Source organism: Siniperca chuatsi, linkage group LG13, assembly GCF_020085105.1.
Source record: "Siniperca chuatsi isolate FFG_IHB_CAS linkage group LG13, ASM2008510v1, whole genome shotgun sequence".
NCBI classification, from domain to species: domain Eukaryota; kingdom Metazoa; phylum Chordata; class Actinopteri; order Centrarchiformes; family Sinipercidae; genus Siniperca; species Siniperca chuatsi.
The window spans coordinates 17,594,831-17,615,535 of record NC_058054.1 but is presented as its reverse complement, the minus strand read 5'-3'; the positions used below and the strand labels follow the sequence as shown (position 1 = coordinate 17,615,535).

Here is a 20,705-nt window from a genome sequence, read left to right as displayed (position 1 = left end):
AGATGCTAAAGCACAAGTCAATGTATACACGCACACACAAACATGCAGCGACTCATACTCTCAGTCTCGCTCACACCTACATATCCACACAGCAGGCGGGTCAATACAAAGCAGCTAAAGATTCTCCCAGCTCATATGTCAGGAATCCTTTGGGTCCAATTACTGTCGCCAGAGGCAGTTTCTGCTTTCCTGTGTCAGCGAAACAGCAGTCCCTACTCCCAGTCAAATACCATAACACTATTCACTTCTGGGCTAATGGCCGGTCTGTTAATGTGGGCCCTGCTCCCCATCATAACCCTCTGACCGCCTCCATCGCTCTCATCCAAACGCTTCCAGAGGAAGCGCTTCACAAATCTTTTGATTGCAGCCACATGCAGCCGAAGAGGGGGTCAGTTTCATTGTCCATGATGTGTAACAGCGCTGTGAACTTCTCCCATGGGTGGCCCTCAGGGGAATCTAACCCTTCGCTTTCAATGTTAGTCGTGTTCAGATCACTGTGCTGCAGCCTCAGCACCACAGAACAGCTTCTCATACTTTCCCTCCGGTCCCATTCTTTCCTCTCGTTCTCCAGTTCCAGGTCACATCAGAGCACGCTTTGTTCTCCTGCTCAGTGGTAGACGTGTTCTCTCAGCTCAATCAGAGCTTTGAAATCATCCGCAAACTGGAGTGTCCCGACCCTCAGATCGTTGGCAACTACATGAAGAGATTCGCCAAGGTGACTTGCGCCTACTAATGCTCTAACAGAATGTCTTTACCTGAGTAGTCACTCTACTGTAATATATTTCTCACTGTAATTGTGCGCTCATTCCATTATTTTGTTTCTTTCTCTTAGACCATCGGCAATGTCCTGCTGTCTTACGCTGACATCATTGCAAAGGAATTTCCAAATCATGTCAAGAAGGAGAAAGTGGTAGGTGTTGGAGATGTTTTAAAGACATTACAGTGTGTAATAGTACATAGACATAAAAGAAAAGTTTGGCACAACAAGGTACCAAATGGAGATTAGTGTCAGTGGAATAAACAGCAGTGATTGATTTAATAGTTTAATTTGAGCTCCATCAATTTTTTTGTTTTAAGATGGTTTGTGTTTGGTGTATGTGGTCAGGTTGATTCATTTCAGCACAATAAACTGCTCTTCAGTGTAATAGCCGTGCCCAGGTTGCAGTGTTTCAAAGTGAATTAGGGGTGTGTAATTAACTGAATGTGGTGTAGGCTCGGGGAAAAGTGGGCTGCACTCCCAGAGAGACCAGGAGCCCCCAGAGAAGCAGTAATTACTGAAAACTCCTGCTTCTCCTGCCCTGCATCACCAAGAGTGTTTTCGCCAAGGAAGCAATAAAAAAAGTTAGGAGGACTAACCTTGATTGATTACAATAAAACACTGGAAGCAGACAGAGGAAAGGGAGAGAGAAGTGTGTGTGTGTGTGTGTGTGTAATGATTTTTCTCTTTTTCCCCTCAGCCATGTATCATCATCAATAACATTCAGCAGCTCAGAGTTCAGTTGGAGAAGATGTTTGAAGCCATGGGAGGCAAAAATGTGAGTTCCCGTACATGCTGTTAATTGTTGTGATTGTGCTACTATGACATGGCTCTTGTATTCATCCTGTTTGTCTTCTTCCAGCTCAATGTGGAGGCTAGTGACTTCCTCAAAGAGCTGCAGAACAAACTCAACAATGTTATGGACGACCTCAGCCGCATCTTTGCTGTCAGGTGGGTGTGTCTGATTCCTGTGTGGAACTAAGAGATGCTGCAACCAGCTGATTTCAAAGTCTCTTTTCATGTTGTTATTTTGGTGTGATGTAGTTTCCAGCCCCAGATTGAGGACAACGTGAGGCAAATGGGAGACATCCTAGCCCAGGTAAAGGGTCAGACCGTCCCGGCCAACGGCAGCGTGGTTCAGGAGGCCGACAACGTCCTGCAGCCCATCATGGACTTCCTGGACAGCAAGTAAGTACGACTGCATATCAAACATCAACACTGTGTAAGAATTGACTGAAATGTCTCAAAAGTTGGCATCGAATGTTTGGTCAGATTGTTAGTCTTGGTTACAATTTATTTGATCAGATATTTCTTGATCTAAATCAGGAAATCTTTACTAATTTTTTACTCTTTTTTTTTAAGACAAAGTTCTTGAATGGCTGCTTTTGCTAAGACAGCATTCATAATGTTGTTAAATGAACAAATGATTTGTAGAAAAAAAGTTTTGTTTTGATACTGAAACTCAATCGTATCGTTCTGACACTGGTATCAAAAACTTAATACGATACCAAGTCTCACAAGTGAGTTATATATTGTTTGTACCTTTATGAATGAAATTGCTCTCACTAAAGTCACCATGGCCTTACACCGGTACACACACTCCATAAATAAAATCCATATGTGTTTTAGTGGCGCCTCCATGTCTGTCAGTTGAGAGATTGTGTGTTTTTGTGTTTCAGCCTGTCACTGTTTGCTAAGATCTGTGAGAAGACAGTCCTGAAGAGAGTGCTGAAGGAGCTGTGGAAACTAGTGATGAACACAATGGAAAAAACAATTGTGCTTCCAACACTTACTGACCAGACGGTATGTAATTTTAAAAAAAGACTCCTATTTTCTTCACTTCTTTCCTCTTCTCTGCTTGTGAATTTCAGTGCTTTTCATTACTGTGTTCCATTGTGATTGTACATTAACCCATATATCCTGCCATTACCCCATTCTCTCTCTCCCTTCCTTCCTTTCTTAGGTTATTGTAAGTATGTGTGTGTGTGCGTGTGTGCGTGTGTGTGTGTGTGTGTGTGTGTGTGTGTGCAGCCTGTGTAAGCATGAAGAGACACTATTTTTAACAGGAGCCTTAACACCACCCTCTGAAGCCTTTGTCACTTTTTCTTTCTTTTTCCTCCTGTGTGGATATCAATGAATCTAAACCTGATTTAAACGACTACACGGTGCACCAGAGACAACAATACCTGCCCATGAGTCCTTGCAATACTGACTGACTGTACACCAAAGCACTTGAACCTTCTTTCTCTCCCAAGATGTTGTTTATTCTGAATGTTTATTTAAAAGATATATGATTTAGTATATAAGTAATCTTTCTCATCAAACTCATTTCTTGTATCTGCAGCTGTCTGTCCTCACTCACCTCTCACTCTGCAAATCTTCCTCAACTGCACATCTCTCAAACACCTTTGTCTTTCTCTCCACACTGTACTCATTAGTCTGTCCGTCTCTCCATGACAGGGCACTCAGATGATCTTCAACGCTGCCAAAGAGTTGGGCCAGCTGTCCAAACTCAAGGTGATGAAAGTAGAAGGCAGCAACAACACGCCTGACAAACATATCTAAAATATAGACTACATTTTAGCAGTAACTGTGGTGTAGACTGACTCCTTTGTTTTATCGTCCTGCAGGAGCACATGGGGCGAGAGGAGGCCAAAGCTCTAACTCCTAAACAGTGTGCAGTAATAGAGCTGGCACTGGACACTATTAAGGTATTGTATGATGTGTTACACAAACAGCTGGCAGGGAAATTGGTGCTCTTGAATCTTCTTCTTCTTGTTTGTTTAACACAAAGAAATGCTAAAACAACAAGAAAGTTTCAGCTTTCCTTGAAAAAAAGCACAGACAGACAGGCGTATGAGACTTTGTCAGATAGAACTTGTTCTATGTTTAAACTAGGAAATATATATTTTTTTTAAAGCCACAAAGGTCATAGGAAAGTCAAATCATAAAAGCAGACAATCAACAAAAAAACAGATTAATCTTGTGTAGGTGAGGAAGAGTCTGTAGCTGACACTGGAATTTCTATTACTGAATACTGTGGATCTATGCTTTAAAAATCAGGGAAACAAAGCATTTGCAGCTTTAACTATAGTCATTTATGTACATATTATCTTACTTCAGGGTGACACATACAGTATATTTGTATAAATCAAAGAATTATGAAATAATGAAATATTCTTCTCAATTTCTAATCAAAATATGTAACTGAACATCATAAATATCAATAGCATTTTAATGTTACAGTTAGTTTTAATCTGTCATACTGCACTGCACTGCACACTACTGCAACTACCTGTTGGGTGTAAATGATTGCAGGTTTCCTCGATAGCTCCAAGGCTGACAAGGTTGTTGCACACTACTAAACAGTTTTGTCACACTCATTTTCATCTTAGAGCTCTGTGTTCCTACCCTCTCTCTGTCTGCTTGCCATCTATCCGTCTACAATACGTGTGTCATGTCGTATCTGTTACGCAGCAATACTTCCACGCCGGTGGTGTGGGCCTGAAGAAAACGTTCTTGGAAAAGAGTCCAGACCTGCAGTCTCTGCGCTACGCCTTGTCTCTGTACACCCAGGCCACAGACAAGCTCATCAGGAAGTTTGTCCTCTCACAGAGCGCTCAGGGTGCGACTTCAAACAGCAACAACACACACACACATGCTTATTCTTACTACGTACGTTTATGGAATTAAATGGGATTATGAGATTAAATAGAATAACTTGCTTACAGTGTTGGAAGAAAATGTTTAATTCATTGCTTCAGTGAATTACAGTAGCAATACCAGCAAATGCAAAACTACTATTTGCATTTATTGGCTTTAGTTATATACAGTATAACTTTAAACACCCACAGAGGTATTTTAGATGAGCAGAAAATGGGAATGATAAATACTTTTAAATATCTTCTAGCCATATTTGTCTAGGTATTTAACCCATGAGCCATAACACTTTAATTCTCAGTATTAACAAACCTGTTGTGCTAATGAACACTGACTTCCTTCTGTCTACTCTCAGTCCATGGAGGGAAAGGGATCAGGTGCACGGCAAATGAAGACACACCACCAGAGAAAGGTACATGTCAGCAGTGTTATGTAAAACCTGCATGTCCCCTATAGCAACCCACAGCAGCTCAGACTTACGCTCAAACATCTGTGATCAAACTGCCATAAACCGAAGATAATCCGAGACAGTGAGCAGTGTTAGCCCTTGGCACAGCCTCGACTCTCTCTCTGCTTCTTCTTGTTTTTCCTCTTTTTTTTACTTTCCTGTTTGAACTCCTTTTTATCAGCTGGGGAAGAAACAGCATGACTTTTGCATAGGACTGTTTGTGGTAGATGAAGCTTGTTATATATGTAGACAGAAAGACGATGCCCAGAACAGCTGAACAGGTGAGAGCTTAAATGTAAAAATTGCAGTGATCAAGGAGAGAGTAAGATGTGCAAGACATGGTGAATAAAAGAATGAGTCGGGCACAGATCATGTCAGCTGATGAAAAGGAGTTTTTCTCCAGAAACTTGTGCTGCAGTTTAGGATTTTTTCAGTTTCATCTCCTTTTTCTTTTTCCTTCAGCGTCAGTTGAGTGTTAAGAACAAATTACTAGCTATTGCTGCATTAGTTTGCCATTTGCTCAGCATTAGAGCTGGCACAAAAGCTGATTTACCCAGCCAAGTCCTGCTCATCTGATTATCACAGAGAACCTCTGTGTGTGTGTGTGAGTGTTTGTGGTTTCTGCATGTTTAAATTTAGTTCACAATCTGCTGATGCATCCCAAGTCATATGTCTCAGCTGCGCTACATTGTGGACTGCAAAAAACACAATCAACCACTTACTGAGTGTATCTTTGCAGCATCTGGAGTGGATGCAGTTGGCGAGGTGGTCATGTGTGTGGACATTTTACCCCAACCTAATGGAGAACACAAGATCAGTGTGAAAGGTAAAAACAAAAAAAAAGAAAAGCAGAGCAGACTGCACCAGTGCCATTTGTTATTCTGTGCTCTGTTGTTCTTGTCTTCTCCTCCCTTCCTCCTTTAACTTAACCTACTTTCATCCTCCAGTGGTGGCTGCTAATGACCTGAAATGGAAAGCGCAGGGCTTCAGGCCCTTCGTGGAAGTCTACATCATCGGCCCTCACCTCAGTGACAAGAAGAGGAAATTTGCCACCAAGTCCAAGAACAACAGCTGGTCACCCAAATTCAGTGAGAGCTTCCAGTAGTGAGTATCTACCATTTCTGCAGGATTTAAATGTCTCAGGTCTAAGTTGAGTTGAGTTAAATGTATTGCCATCGCTTTGGTGAGCTCATAGTGCAACCGGGCCGACAGGACAACATGCAACTCAGCATACTAACAAAACCATCATATTATAAATAGACATAGTGAAACACACAAAAGCATAAATAAATACAGAGAAGACAATAAGATAAAAACAACATTAATGTTTACTATTCAAGAGTTGAATAGCTTCATGCAATATATTTTGCTCATCCAGACAACTTTGTACCAGGTGATTTTGAACTGCAAGGTTAATTGTATACTGGTTGACTTAAATGTACTGGAGAAATGCTCATTTCTTGTAATATTAGTAAAAAAAATCCACTTAATGGGGCGCACAGATGTGAAGTAAAACATGGATATGATTCTGTCTACTGTTTCAGCTCCTTGGGCACTGAGGTCGGTCCAGAGAGCTACGAGCTGCAGGTGTGTGTGAAGGACTACTGCTTTGCCAGAGAGGACCGCACTGTAGGCATCGCCGTGCTGCAGGTGAAGGACATAGCCAGCAAGGGCAGCGTCACCTGCTGGATGCCGCTGGGCAGACGCGTCCACATGGACGAGACGGGCCTGACGGTGCTGCGCATCCTCTCTCAGCGCAACAACGACGACGTGGCGAAAGAGTTCGTCAAGCTCAAGTCGGAGCAGCGCTCAGCTGAGGAGGGTCGCAGCTGAGGGGGGTTGAGAGAGTGAGGACAGACACGTGTGCACAAAAACACCAGAGACATACCTGATAGACATCGAATTATGCACACATATAGTACTCACACCTACATAGATAGACAACCATGTGCAATACACAAGCACACACATGAAAATGCTCTGTTGTACATATATCTGCATACATTATGCAACATTTACATTGCAATGTTATCAATGCAAACATGGAGGAATATGTTTATATAAATTCATATTTAATTTTGAATATTTCAAACAGCTCAACTCAAAGCTCTCAGTTTAGGGTTAGCCTCACTTTAGCAAACACTCGTCAGTCCCTCGCTCAGTCTTTCCTAGAACACATCACACCTTTTATACGCTGTACATTTATATGTGATATAATGCAGCGCAGAACAACAACAAAACCATGTGAATAGATTGAGAACGACCACTTTGCACTTATGCTCACTGTGTCTTCAGGAGAGCAGTCCTTACCTAGCTATGCTCTGTCCGTCCGTCTATCTGTCCGCTTGTTTGCCTGACTGTGAGTCGTTCTTCCAGCCCCCCCCTCCCAGTCGTTTACTCTGCATAGTCTTCCCACGGTGTGATGTGCTGTGTAAGTTGGAGTTCAGGCACAGATCTGAGATCAGTTTCCTTTTGCCCCAAAAATCCAAATAGAGAAAAAACACACAACACTGACCTTAGATCAGTGTCCAGGGGCAACACCTCTGCTAGTCTGTCCTGTATTGTACTAACGTCCTGCATGTTGACCCCAGGAACACTGTGATTGACTTTGCTGTAACCATGGCAACCATTCTCCTCCCCACACATAAAAGATGGGTGCCTCCAATATTTTACCTGTTTGAGCATGGTGCATATAAAACCCTGGTACAGTAAGGTTTCATAATTATGACCTGACTAACCTTCATCATCATGGAGAAAACACACCGACAGTGGGAAAAAAATGCTGAGCCTGATATGTAATGTGAACAAACGGAGCAATACCCCAGGGTCTAACACATCCACACCCCTAGAGTGCACATTAACTCCAAAAAGGGCTACAGGATCAGTGGACTGGGATGTCAGTTTACGCACTAATACATACTGTCCATGCTTCTGTTGGCAAATTGACCCACAAGGTTTCCCCCACGTGCCCCTCGTCTACCTGCGCTGCCATAGAAACCCTGCCACACTGCAGACACGCTCCGATTCAGAAAGCCTCTTCATGAGTGACACAGTGGAAGAACTTGAAAATAAATCCACATGAAGCTTAAAGGACACACGATGCTCGCTGGAACACTTTCCCTCCTGGTCGCCTGCACACATATCTAAACCCATCTCTTTAAGGCAATAGTGTTTTGTTTGTATATTCACTGAACCTTGTGGTTTTTATGAAGAACAAACTCTCTGTGAACACTGCTGTGTCTTTTGTTATTGTGTGTGTGCATGTGTGTGTGTGTGTGTGTGTGTGTGTGTGTGTGTGTGTGAGTGAGCTGATTGTCACACCTGCAAAATGGGCTCTGAGATTGTGAGCAATATATTTTACCTACTCAAAATGTATGGCTGTCAATATAACTACAGCCGCACCAACTGCAATACCTACATCCAAGGAATGGGAAACTTATGAATCTTTATTTTTTGTGTGTAAATCACTAAGATTTTATTTATCCCCATTTGTTGGAATTGTGTGCGCTTTTTCTCACGTGTTTTAGATAAGAGAGAAGGAAAGTGTTTTGTCCTTGAATTCCTATTTGCCTTTAGTAGGACCAAATTTGCACAAACCACATCTGGAGTTTGTTTGTTCTGTTTAGTTTTTTCAAAGAAAGAAGCCATCAGAGTCACCGCCAAGCATTTATGTTGTTTAGGTCTTAGTTTCAGTCTTATGGGCGTAAATGGACCTCTTTAAACGGTGAGCAAACACTCACAGTCGTAGCCCGGCTCGTCTTGTAGTCTCTTTGTGAAACTTGATGATGTCAGGGACAGTAAGAGTAAACGCTGCAGTAGGTTTTCCTGTTGCAGTGTGGAGCCACACCAGACGTCACTGCTGGCCTGTCACATGTTGTCTTTACTGAAAACTGTTGAATTCTACCAAAAACAAAGCTTCTGAATGTTATTTAAGCTCAGCAGAGCCTTCTTCCTACGATCAAAGGGATAGTTCAATCCAAAAACCACGACTAGTTTGGGGGAGACACACACACACCAACTCATGCCTTTTTAATTTAGGCGTCCAAATTTCACTTAAATAAACGGATCATGAGTTCAGTCATCGCTTGATTTTTGGGTGAACTAGCCTTTTAAAAGGAGCTTTCCCAGCCCATTTAACACACAGTGCAGTTACATTGTTTGTATGTGTTGTCTAAGTAATCCCAGGGCTCAAGACAAAACTTTACATGTCAGGTTGAAGTTGAAAAAGCACCAAAAATAAAACCCCCCATAATCCATCATCTAGTTTGGGGCTCGTTGGTTGCCTGCTTCGTGTATGTACGCACAGACACCACCGCACACAGACACACTGATGACACACACACACACACACACACAGACCAATCTCGGCTCAAGCACAAAAAGGGCACATGTAAGATGACACACATGCATGCATGCACACCAACACAACTTTGTGGAGACCAATGACGCCCACCTTGTAAATAGATTCAACTTACAATTGCATGATGGGAAACTTTATCGTGCCAGCACGCGTCTCTTTGATGTTACTTGACTTTTTATTTTCCTTGTTTTTAATTTCCAAAGCTATGTAATGACTCATCAGTGTTTTTTGTTTTTTTAAAAGGCTTGTGAATACGTCATCTGTAATCAATATGAACGTAGTGTGAACACAGACCTCGCATGAGAGAATTATTTTCTACTAAGGATGTTTCTAATTTGTTTCTTATCATTATTGATCGTTCTTTAATGAGGATGAAGTGGAACTGGAATGCAGCCTGATTGTGATCTGCTTCCTATTAAAAGGACATTTGTGTCACAATCTAAACGTCTGCTTTATTCTTCCTCTTGTGGTGCCTGAGAATCACATTACTGCAGTTTGATTTGTATTCAGTTAAGTCCAATATACCTCTGCAAAGCAACGAGTTATGAAACACTGAGCATTTTAATCCTTTCACATATAAGAAAAAGTGTTTCAACAGATGCTGTTCCCTCCCAGATGGAGACAGCAGGGTGTTATATTCACACAAACCTTCAGCTGCAACAACAGGCTTCCACTTCAGTGAGCGCTCAGTCTGTTCTCCATGTGACCTCTGACCTCTCTGTGGAGGGGGGAGGGGAGGTATCACACACCACCACTTTACACAAGTTGAACCAGATGTTTTGGCTCCTTCTCAACAGTCCAGAATGGAGGAAAAATGCTCAGTTTCAGTTAAGAAGTCAGTAGGAACATTAGTGCACACACATTAAATTACAATAAATCATGTTAAAGGTGTAGCTCCTTTCTTCACACTGTTTTTTTTTTATTATTCTGGCTGAAATGTATAAACCTGCAGGAGTTTAAGAAGCCAAGCCTGGTTAACATTAAGCATTTCTGCTTGAAAAATGACTTAAAAGATTATTGAAAATTAATTTGCTGTCAATTGACTAATAGTTTTGTTTCAGCTCTTTTTCTGTTTCTAAAATGTACAAAAACTGGGAAAAATCTCCAAACTGACATCCTTAACATGCTTGTTTTATACAGTCTATGGTTTTGGTAGACCAGCAGTCTATAACCTAAAATGTATTTAGGTATTTATTATATAAAACAGAGAAAAACAGCAAATCCTCATAAGCTTTAAGTTGCTTGAAAAAGGCACTTTTGCTTGATAACGGACACATGAATTGAAATGAGTTAATGTTCTGTTGACTAATCATTTCAGCATTACTTCTGACAACATAATGCATTTATTCTAAAACCATCGCAAAAATCTATTTAAATGTTAGATCCAGACCCACTCCTATGTTCTCTGAATTTTCTAAATAATTAACTAATGTCTGGTCTCAGATTTACAGACAAACATGCCTGAACTGCAGATTTTAGTCCCACCATTATTCATGCTTTTATCTGCTGCAGGTGTGACTATACTGCCACCATCTGGCAAGCTGTTCCAGTCTGCTGCACATTTCTACTGTGAACAGAACAAGAAATAAAGACACAAGACACACGCTCTTATTTTACAGTAAAAAAATGAAACCAAAAACAAGACTTTATTAAAGAAGCATAAAAAATAAAACTCTTGATACATTTCTCATAACCGTCAAGTCAGCTCAAATTATATGATTATACAATTTTTCCGGCTCACGGTTAAAAGGTCCATAAACTTTCAAATAAAATATATTTCAATTTTAAAATTTCTTCAATAATTTTTTCATTTTGTTATAAATTGCCTATATGTAGTACACAGGAAATAAGGAAAATAAAAAAATGGAAAATAAAAAATAAATTTGAAGTAATAAAAAGGGTCACATTATTGTCTGGGATATTTAGGTAAGCAAATAAATTGTAAAAAATAAAATGTGTAGAAAGTTTTTTTTATCTTAAAAATTATTAGCTAATGCCAGGTGGCTTGAAGACATGCAGATGGTTAACTTACAAATAATGATACATGTTCTTTAGAAACTACACTTATCTTCAATTAAGTCATTTTGCTTTTGAAAACAAGATCCCAATGATTGTATTCAGGGTATATACACACACACAGGTCAGGCCTGAAACCTAGTTTGCTGACATTTTACATTTTGGTTCTGCATACAAAGAGAATTAAAGCAAAAAATAGGAGAGCGGAGGCTTGAGGGGTGTCTGTCACCCCTTACTGGCGAGGCTCTCTTCGCATCCCCCCCTCTAATCACACACACACAAAAAAAAGGTCAGAGGTCACTGGCTACCATGCCTCAGGAAACCCTGTTTTCAAACCTTTCGGAAGGAAATGGGGGAGGGGACAAGTTTGACTATAAAAAAAAATAAAATAAAAAAAATTCAGCAGTCAATCTGAAAAAAAATTGTACCTTTTTAACAATTACACTACTGTACAATAAACCCTAACATTCTCTCAATGGCCAGAAACATCCCAGTGCAACACCAGGATTTACATTAGACCCATCTGGCAAATACAACACATTTTATTCCTTTAACACGTCGACTTGGGACAGTTTTAAAGATTGGCCTCAACAGACTCACAACGGTCACGACTGATCTGTTCGTTCAGACACATTCGAAGCCCTGCATCTGTTCGGAGTGTGCACGAGTAAGAGACAAAATGCGACGTTTGACATCAGAGCCCGACGAGGGCGATGGGCTGCCCGTTTCAACGAGAATGAGGACAGGGTTGTCAGGCCTACAGTGCACTGGAGAAGTTTAGTCTGAGAACTAAAAAAGGCCTCCCCCACTACCAACTGGGTTTGTTCATCACCGTGTTTCAGTAGGGAGTTGCACCAAAGCACCATGGGATAGTCTTCACAAAGACTACCGGTTCAGCTCCTGGGCAGATTTTTCCTACACGCATGGACACATGAATTAGTACACTGCTGCGCTCAACCAGGACAGCGGCTTATTAGATTCCTCTGTGGAGCGACTGCCCTCGTCACCTGAAGTAGCAAACGAACAGTCACACAGCAAATAAATTTAACATCATACTGGCTGGAGCACCAAAGCACAGCAGCAACTGCCCATTTTCGCCAACTATTTACTCAAGTAGACTTACCCTTTTTTCCTTGGTATTAAAACCCTACAACCCGCCCTGATCTGCGACTACGTCCAGGGAGGAGGACACACTGTGACTGCGACACCCTACACTCACCAACAGGATCCGAATGCGATGACTGTGTAGGGACAGTTACAATTAAAAAATAATTAAAAAACAACAAGCAAAACATTCTGCAGCTGCTGGGATTTGAACACAAAGAGTGTCTGGAAGCCCTGGATGACCTAGCTACTAGCTGCCATAAAGGATAAGTTGATTCTACCTACTGTGTGAGCCTGAAAATGTGATCATGTGTCTGTGCAGTCAGAGGAAGCCCTTGAGAATTAGGTGTGTCGTTTTAATTCTGTCGTCATGGCTTGTCTCATTCTATGAGCTGATTCCGTCTACGTTCAAAAAGGGCCACTAATGGCAACCGTGTACTATCACACCAACATCGCCCAAATCATACGTACAGTATTAACACTATAGGAGGCAGTTACTGCAAGCTCACGCTGAATTCTTTTAAAAACACAAACACAAAACAGGATGCAACCGCCTCATCGGGATTTACTCAGTAATGCTATGAAACAGACAAATCTCAAACAGCTAACCATGTGGTGCACTACATTGAGCCAGGAGTACAGCGTTATATGGGTACATCAGTGTGTCATCTAAGAGAGTGCCATACAGCTTTGCTGTGAGAGTGGGGTGGAAGACCAAAACTACCAAAATAAAAACAGTAAGAGCTGTTTCTTTTTTTTTTCCTTTTTAGGAAGGGCCGGGAATTACAGTGCATGGAGGAAGAAAAAAAAAAATACTGGTTCAATAGCCCCTTGTTATTGTTTCATGTGGGAGGAGCAATCATCTCTCCTTAACCTTATTGGACAAAACATTCACGTGTGACATCAGAAAAGCCCTATCTTATCCTAGAGTTCAAAACATGTCTGTTAGCCACACACTTGACAGTCAAGAGTGAAAAAATCTAGTAGAAAACACTAAATAAGCCGATCTAAGTGTAACCGACGGAGGATGTCCTGGTGTGGATGGATCAGAGCGTCGCCTTCCTATAAGACTGTGAGAGTGAAGTGAAGGAGAGGGGCAGCGGGACAGAAACCAGACCATCTCATGGTGAGGACACATAACGATGCCGATGTAACGAACAGCATGAGTGGGCATTATTTTCACACACAAAACACAAGAGAGAGAGAGAGAGATGTAAAAGTATTGTCAGGCAGTCCAAATGTACAGAGAACTGACCTCAGACACATTCCTACAGTATCACTAATGGTGCGTTTCTCACTTATTAAAGGATAATTAATGTGAATCAATGCAGCGGCCACATTTGAAATGTGGGGCAGACTCATCCAACATGTTATTGAAGTTGATCAAGAATCAAGAGACGGCTAGCATTCATTTGGCATCACTGATGGCTAATTTTTGTGGCAACGACAAACTTAAGAGGTCCCTTGGGTGTGTTGTTTTGCTAGGTGCCTGACAACATGCCGACCTTTTAAAAAGTTCCAAGCGTACAGAAAAATAGCAACCCCGCAGATCCATGTCACAAACAACAGCATGAGTGAGAGCAGAGGAGAGAAAGCGAGGGATTTGTTGGAACCGTTTGCGTCCTGTCAAGAACATTAAAATAAGGAGTAGAAAAGTGCAGGCCGACAGCTTCATCGAAAAATATCTGTTAAGTACAAAAGTGTCTAAAGAAAAGGCTGTGAGAGAGAAAGCAGGCAGAGATCTGAAGAAGCCAGAATGAAGAAATGTCGAGACAGACCGGCAGCCAGCAGTACAGGCTGCTCTGGGTCAAAATGAAGGCCTGAAGAGAGATAAGACACTAGTTTCCTTCCATAAGTTCACCACCGAGAGACTGTCTGAGTCCCATCTGTCTGCAGACCAGTTTCAATTAACTTTGCTCTGAAAATAAGTCATTGTCATTATTATTATTGTTATTATTAATCTTGACAGTTATCAGCAATAAATCAACATCCGTATAGTATCATGATCTCTATTAATGCATTTATTATGGTCCATCGTGTGTGTGAAAGTTATTAGTGTGAATCCTTCCATCGCCTCCGCCACAGCTGGTGCCCCACTCCAGTCTCCCCCCCCCCGCCCTCGTATCTACCCCCCACCCCCTCTGCCGGGGCATTAGGAGAAGATGCGGATGCACTGTGTGGTGGGGGTATGGCAGACGGGGCACTCTGGCTCAGCTGACTGGCAGATTTGCCCGGCGCACTCCATGCAGAACAGGTTGTGGCCACAAGGCACCAGGGCTGCTGTCACCTCGCTCTCGAAACACACAAAGCAGTCCCTGTTGATCCCGGGGCTGACGCCGACCAGACCCGCGACCCCGGGGCCTGAGCCGCCTTTCAGCCGGCTCAGCATCCCAGAGCTTAGGCCCACGCTGCTGCTGCCTCCTTCGGAGTCAGTGGGCGAGCCACCGGGCAGGGAGGAGGCCGAGCAGGAGGAGTAACCGGTCGACGAGCCGCCGGAGCTGGAGCTGGACGCCCCAGAGAAGGAGCCGCCTCCTGCGTTGCCAGACTGTAGCCAGGAGAGAGTGCTGAGGGGGTCGCTCTGGGCACGACGGGCTAATGGGTGATCCAGGGGGCCCACGCCCGTGTCCTGAGGAAGAGTTGGAGACAATCGTGGAGTGATGGCGCCACCGCTGAGGCCGCTGCTGTTGCGACGTAGAGGCTGCTGCTGGGAGGAGCCGGCCGTCTTATTGCCTGTTCCACCGTTGACGAAAGGTGCCCAGATGTTGGAAGCAGTGAACTCAAAGCCCAGTTCATCCGAGGAGGGCAGCCCTGGGGTGGAGTCGCCCCCAAAAGTGAATCCTCCTCCAGCACTGCTGGAGCCTGTGCTAAAAGGGCTAGTGGGGCTGCCCCTCTCGTTGGCCTTGCGAGTGGTGCTGAAGTTGTCGGAGCTCATCCCGCCGTTGTGCGTGTGATAGGCGACCGAGGAGGACATCTTCCGGCTGGAGGAGTGGTGCATGGACATGGGTAGAGGAGGAGGTGGGGATGGTGGAGGAGGTGGGGGGGCAGAATGGTGGCCGGTAGCCCTGGACCACAGAGATGCCCCCAGACCTCCGCTCAGGGCACCCAGGCCTTCTAGACTGACATCGGTGCCGTTGGTGTGGAAGTCATTGTCTCCCTGCAGATCTACGAAGGTTCCAGTTCGCAGGGTGATGTGGGTCTCGATCTCCTCTCTCGCTCGGTCCACGTTCTCCGGCATGCCGGTCACCTCAAATACCGGGTCTTTCTCTCGACTGGGTGTCACGATGTAGGTGTGAGTCTGCTGCTGGATGCGCTTGATAGTTGCTCCCTTTGGTCCAACAACTAAACCAACTACTCTGTAGGGCACCCTCACCTGGATCAGTGATAAGAGAAATATCTTAATGTCTGAAAAAAACTAGATTTCAAACTACAGGAGAGAGAAGAAAATTGTAGTTTAAACAGATGTTATATCTAACATCCAGTTATTCCTTTGTTACCTGGCAGAGTAAACAAAAACACAGCATGACGACTATAAGCCACAGGGGTTTCTGTACCTGTATGGTGGTCTGGCCAGGTAAGTGTGGTGGTCCAGGAAGAGAGCCGCCGCCGCTGCCTCCTCCTCCTCCAGACCCTCCAGCTTTGCAGCGGGACGCCCGGATCATTGAGAAATGCTCAGCCGCAGAGACGATTTCCCGTTTGGCCATCTCCACATCCTCCCTGCGTCCCGTCACGATGAACACTGGTTCCTCACCTCTGACTGGAGTCTTTATGTAGGTATTTGTTTTGGCACGCAAGGCCTTGATCTTACAACCTGGAATATGCAGAAGCACATAAACATCAGTTTTATAACAAACGCCGAAACACTCAATCACACACACACATATTTATAACATAGCATGTAAGTGTGATTATATTATATGCATAAACAGTTTATTAAGTACACCTAGTTAAAAATAATGCAATCTAATACAGCCCTACAATAAACCCTACCTTCATGAATGTTCAGTTTTTGTTGAAAGTGAGGTGTTCGTCAGACGTTATAGGTGGTTTTGGATGCTGTTGTTTCTACTACTTAGTTGCTCTCATTAATATAAATAATAGAGGTGGACAAAATATTAGAAACACCTCTCCACAAACTGCAGCCTCCAAAATGATCATACATCTGAATCAACATCTCTGTTTAAACGGTTTAAACAAAAACTGAACATTATAACCCAGTGATGTCGCTGGGCACGCGTCCTGCGTCTCTGACACGTTAAAATCCGAAAGGACGCAGTAAACTCACAGTTGACGCGTCCAGAGGACGCACCATATTTCCTCAAATCGTTCACACACACGAAAGACGGTGAATTAAAAGGATTGTAACTCTTTGTTTAATTCGGTGTGTGTCTGATCCACCAACCGGAGCGTATTTTAGTGAGAAATGTTTGAAACGGTCGCCTCTCAGTCCCACGTCTTCTCCCACTAAAGTAGCGCAGCTAAACAACAGAGGCTGGTAGCGAGCTGAGGCAACAGCATCCAAAATGTGAAGTGCGGAAAGTATGTAAGTACGGAAATACAGTGTCTTTATGGGTTATACTGATGCCAAATTGACAAGAATGCAGCTTTTATCTCAGAGTTGTGTGTTTTTTGCGGACATATAAAGTATAATATATTCATATATCATACTTCTTAAAGGGAGGTTGGCGTAATATTTTCCCTGGAGCGCGCAGAGGGCTTCAGATTTATTCAAACTGCTAATACTGATTAATGGTTTAAAGTCTAATAATGTGTGTTTGTATTGATTACTGACTGTGGCTGATCAGGCTAATTATCAGCTAATTGTACTCAGTTACTAACAGCAGTAAGCAGTAAATGGTTGCCCTTTGTTTGCGTGTTTTTAAACTAAACTACTTATACTACAGTAGGTGTACCAAATTAACTGGCAACTATGTTTTACACACACACACAATAAATAGTTTCAATACTTTGTATGAATATGCAGATTAACTATGAATCAACATGCTTGGTTGTGTCACGTGTTGAAGCTGGGTACTGAATCCTCAAAAACAAACAAACATTCAAAAAAATCATCAACACCACAGTCGTTTTTTAACATAGCAGCTGACCCCTTTTCACGTGTGTATCCACATCATAATAACAGTCGAAGCAAAAGCTTGCAGGAGCCTGTCTGCCCAAACATTAAGTCACTGGCAGCTGCTGCACTGCCGCTCATGCTTCTCCGCCAGCATCACCCGCGTGCACTGTTTCTTTAAATATGGACGCTTCATTCCCGGCGACCAATAGGGCGCACAGAGTGTGATGTCATTCTGGGAAGCAGAAAGCATGGCTTTTTCAAACAAAGAGAACAATGCCATAACGCGACCGCGGCCGCGGCGGGCGAACCAAACCCACAACACGAGCCCGTTTAAAGTGTGACACATATGTTGATAAAAACAACAAATGAAAATCAAATGTATAAAACGTCGCGGATCATAGGCGAGCAGCAGCAGCATCGGCAGACAGAGCTGGGTGCAGGGCGTAACACCGCCCAGTCCCGTGTTTGTGCGCCTGCTGCCCCGTTTCAGCCTAAAATCTGCTCAGCAAAGCCAACAATTATCTGCCATAACCACATACACGAGTTAGAAATGCGAGTTCAGTGTTCAAAGCTGCCACTTGGGATCTGTGATATATAAAATCAGCATGTGTCGGTATATTTCCTTTGTTTGGTGCAGACTGCCAGACATGTCCAGACTCCCGACAATCTGCCGCTTTGTCTGACCCTCTCCCACCCCTCCCCCTCCATCCTACTCCTCAACCACACTCTCTCAGCCTCTCTGTCAAGGCATTGTCTAAATACTGTTAAGAAAGGGCATGTAAATACACTAAGCAAGGCTTTTAAAAAAGCAGTATCCGTATTATGCTGGCATTAAAGACTCAAACGGTGAATGCAGTCCGCCCCGAGCACCAAGCTCAGGCCGTAAAAGTTCAGAGACCCTCCTCTCACCAGGCTGCCACCCAAACAAAGAACAACCAGGCTGCATGCTGCCTGACCGAGCTGTCCATTAAACACGAACACCAAATAATTCCTCACTAACAGCAGCAGCATTACAAACACTCATGCGCTTACCTTGTCTTCCCACGATTTCTGCCACATGTTCAGAGCTGGGGACAGGCACACATTCAGTCATGTTGACACTTCTTTTCCTGCTGCAGAGGACGGAGCTTTGTTCCCCGTGGAGCATGGGGTGCGAGCCGGCCATGTGGTACCCGCCCGAGCCGTAATACTCCGGGGATGGGGAGCAGGACGTCGGCGAGTCCCGGGACCCGCTGGGATGCTCCAGCATCTGTAGATCCACGTAGCCCCCTCCGCCCACGCCGTTGCAGCTCTCAGAGCCCGGACCCTGGGTCCCATCCAGAGTGTCGACCAGCCCGCCGCCTACGCTACCACCGCCGCCCCCACAGTCCACCTTCTCCAGGGCCATGAGTGACAGCTGGTCCAGGGCGAAACGGAGCGCCTCTTGGTGGTCCTCTTCCCGGGACTCCTGGTCTGTCTCTCGGGGCAGACCGACCCCGTTGTGCTGGCTGCTGATCACCACGTCGTGGTCCATAATCTCGGGGTGGAATAAAGGGCTAGGCATAGTCTCTCCGTGGATCTCACATCAGATCACGGATACCTGTTTTGTTGGGAGTGAGCTCACCCTCTTCTGGGAAAAAAAAGGAAAAATAACACAAATTAAAAAGTGTTTGTTCATCATTAAAACAGACAAAACAAGGCTGGAGATGAGCACAGTGGAACCACCGATCATTCATAAACAACAGCATACATTAGTAGTGTTGATTTGGGCGCCTTGCTTTGTCTGTTGTTGCTTCTTGTCTGACAACTGAAACCATCCAGGAGGCTGGTTGTTTTGTCAGGATAAAGCATGCCCGCTTTAACACAAGTGAACAAAGTCTTTCGTCCACACACATAAAAACCTGCGTGGTACGAACTTCAGGCACTCTTGTATGTACTGATCGATATAAAAAATATAGACAAAAGAGGGATATAAGCTGTTGTTAGCTTCAACAGCCAAGCTAACAGGCTAGTCCCACATAGTCGGCACTCAGTCACGTTGTCGACCCCTTTGTTTGGGAGCACCACAGCTAGCTGGTTAGCTCTGTTCTGACAGTCGAACTTGTGCTCATTCTTAAAGGCAGTCGCGTTGATTTTTAAAATTAAACAAGTGCGAAAACCATATGAACTCACTTTACCTTTCCTTTGTCGACGAGATCCTCCCTTCGCTTGTCGCCCAGGTCTTGAGGGAAAGATGAGAAGCAGCCAGGAGGAGGAGACCAGTGCAGTGCAACGGTATGAGCTAGCGGGCTAGCTAACTAACGTTAGCAAGCTAAACGGGGGGCGTAGGAGAAAAACGTTAAAAAACGAAAAGAGGGCACTGGTGTTTTTTTCTCTTTCTGGAGAGTCAAAGCATTTTCCTGGGAGTGTCACTGGGTCTTCATTCTGCCTATCGTCAGGAATACCGCAGCTGAAATTCAAGGTTAGCAGTTACCTTTTAGTTAAAAAAAAAACAGTGATTCTCGGCTCTCTGCTGCTGCTGCTGCTGCTGCTGCTGCCTGACCCCGGTCTGTCCGCCGCCTTTGTCTCGCCAGGCGAACGCCGCTCCGACTCCCGCACACGGCACTGACGTCACCCGCGACACAACAATGGGTTCAAAGGCCACATGCAGCAAGGGGAGAGCATCAACGCGAAGCCACTGGGTCACTGCTATTGTGTCTGTCAGTCTGCAGGGCACTATTTTATTCCCCTCCCTTTAATGCATGTGTTTGCATCCTGACTGTTAACGCATTGATACATGTTTTTTTTAAAAATGTGGTCATTGTTGGGTGTGTTCAGTTATGGCTACCAATGAGGTGTTTTGGGGTGGTCCAACAAAAGCACTGAATGATGCTCATGCAGTGTGTGTGCCTGCATTTATTTGTGCTTTCTAGGTAGCTAATAAAACAATTAACCATTAATAGAATCGTGGAGGGGCAATAGGTTCATTTCAAAGCAAGTAGATACTTAAAATATTCAAAGCACCACCTTTTCTTGTACAATAAGGTGCAATAAATAAAGGATAGGTTCACCTTTTTTCATGTTAAAACATCACCCATATGGACATTGAAAGTGTTTGCTTTAATTGTTCTTCCTGTCCATACTGGCTGTGAAGAGAGCTCCTCCTAAAACGATTGTTTTTTGGTACCAGATTCCCTGTTAGTGTTTCCTTGCTGAGCTGGCGTGAAGGGATAGTGACACAAAGAGAAAATTTACCCCTTAAAGAATCTAATTTTGGAAGATGCACACTTTGACCTGCTGAAGCCTCATTTATTTATTTCATATTTTG

The 20,705-nt window shown here is 43.8% G+C and overlaps 2 protein-coding genes across 5 annotated transcripts in view; one reads left to right on the top strand and one right to left on the bottom strand.

Annotated features, from left to right (window-relative positions):
- LOC122886271 (protein unc-13 homolog A-like) overlaps positions 1 to 9,669 on the top strand; it is a 33,572-nt gene extending 23,903 nt beyond the window's left edge. Inside the window, exons 30-43 of one of the 2 annotated variants that reach the window (XM_044218229.1) lie at positions 572 to 715; positions 833 to 910; positions 1,458 to 1,535; positions 1,620 to 1,708; positions 1,802 to 1,945; positions 2,437 to 2,560; positions 2,721 to 2,726; positions 3,218 to 3,274; positions 3,388 to 3,468; positions 4,235 to 4,382; positions 4,773 to 4,829; positions 5,605 to 5,691; positions 5,813 to 5,969; positions 6,410 to 9,669. In XM_044218229.1, the coding sequence (XP_044074164.1) occupies positions 572 to 715; positions 833 to 910; positions 1,458 to 1,535; positions 1,620 to 1,708; positions 1,802 to 1,945; positions 2,437 to 2,560; positions 2,721 to 2,726; positions 3,218 to 3,274; positions 3,388 to 3,468; positions 4,235 to 4,382; positions 4,773 to 4,829; positions 5,605 to 5,691; positions 5,813 to 5,969; positions 6,410 to 6,698 (1,539 nt within the window). In that variant the 3' untranslated portion in view covers positions 6,699 to 9,669. The remainder of the gene's footprint in view (positions 1 to 571; positions 716 to 832; positions 911 to 1,457; positions 1,536 to 1,619; positions 1,709 to 1,801; positions 1,946 to 2,436; positions 2,561 to 2,720; positions 2,727 to 3,217; positions 3,275 to 3,387; positions 3,469 to 4,234; positions 4,383 to 4,772; positions 4,830 to 5,604; positions 5,692 to 5,812; positions 5,970 to 6,409) is intronic. The other variant, XM_044218228.1, reaches the window with a different exon arrangement.
- Positions 9,670 to 10,833: 1,164 nt separating this feature from the next.
- Positions 10,834 to 20,158, bottom strand: LOC122886274 (RNA-binding protein MEX3B). Of its 3 annotated transcripts, none has more exons than XM_044218237.1 (4): positions 19,576 to 20,158; positions 18,452 to 19,028; positions 15,897 to 16,153; positions 10,834 to 15,715 (listed from the first exon to the last, which is right to left on the bottom strand). In XM_044218237.1, the coding sequence occupies exons 2-4, from the start codon at positions 18,960 to 18,962 to the stop codon at positions 14,498 to 14,500; spliced, it is 1,986 nt and encodes a 661-aa protein (XP_044074172.1). In that variant the 5' UTR covers positions 18,963 to 19,028; positions 19,576 to 20,158; the 3' UTR covers positions 10,834 to 14,497. The 3 variants fall into 3 exon arrangements, with proteins under 3 accessions (XP_044074172.1, XP_044074169.1, XP_044074170.1); XM_044218234.1 differs by having other exon boundaries at positions 19,571 to 20,156; XM_044218235.1 differs by having other exon boundaries at positions 18,452 to 19,025; positions 19,576 to 20,156.
- Positions 20,159 to 20,705: the final 547 nt, after the last annotated feature.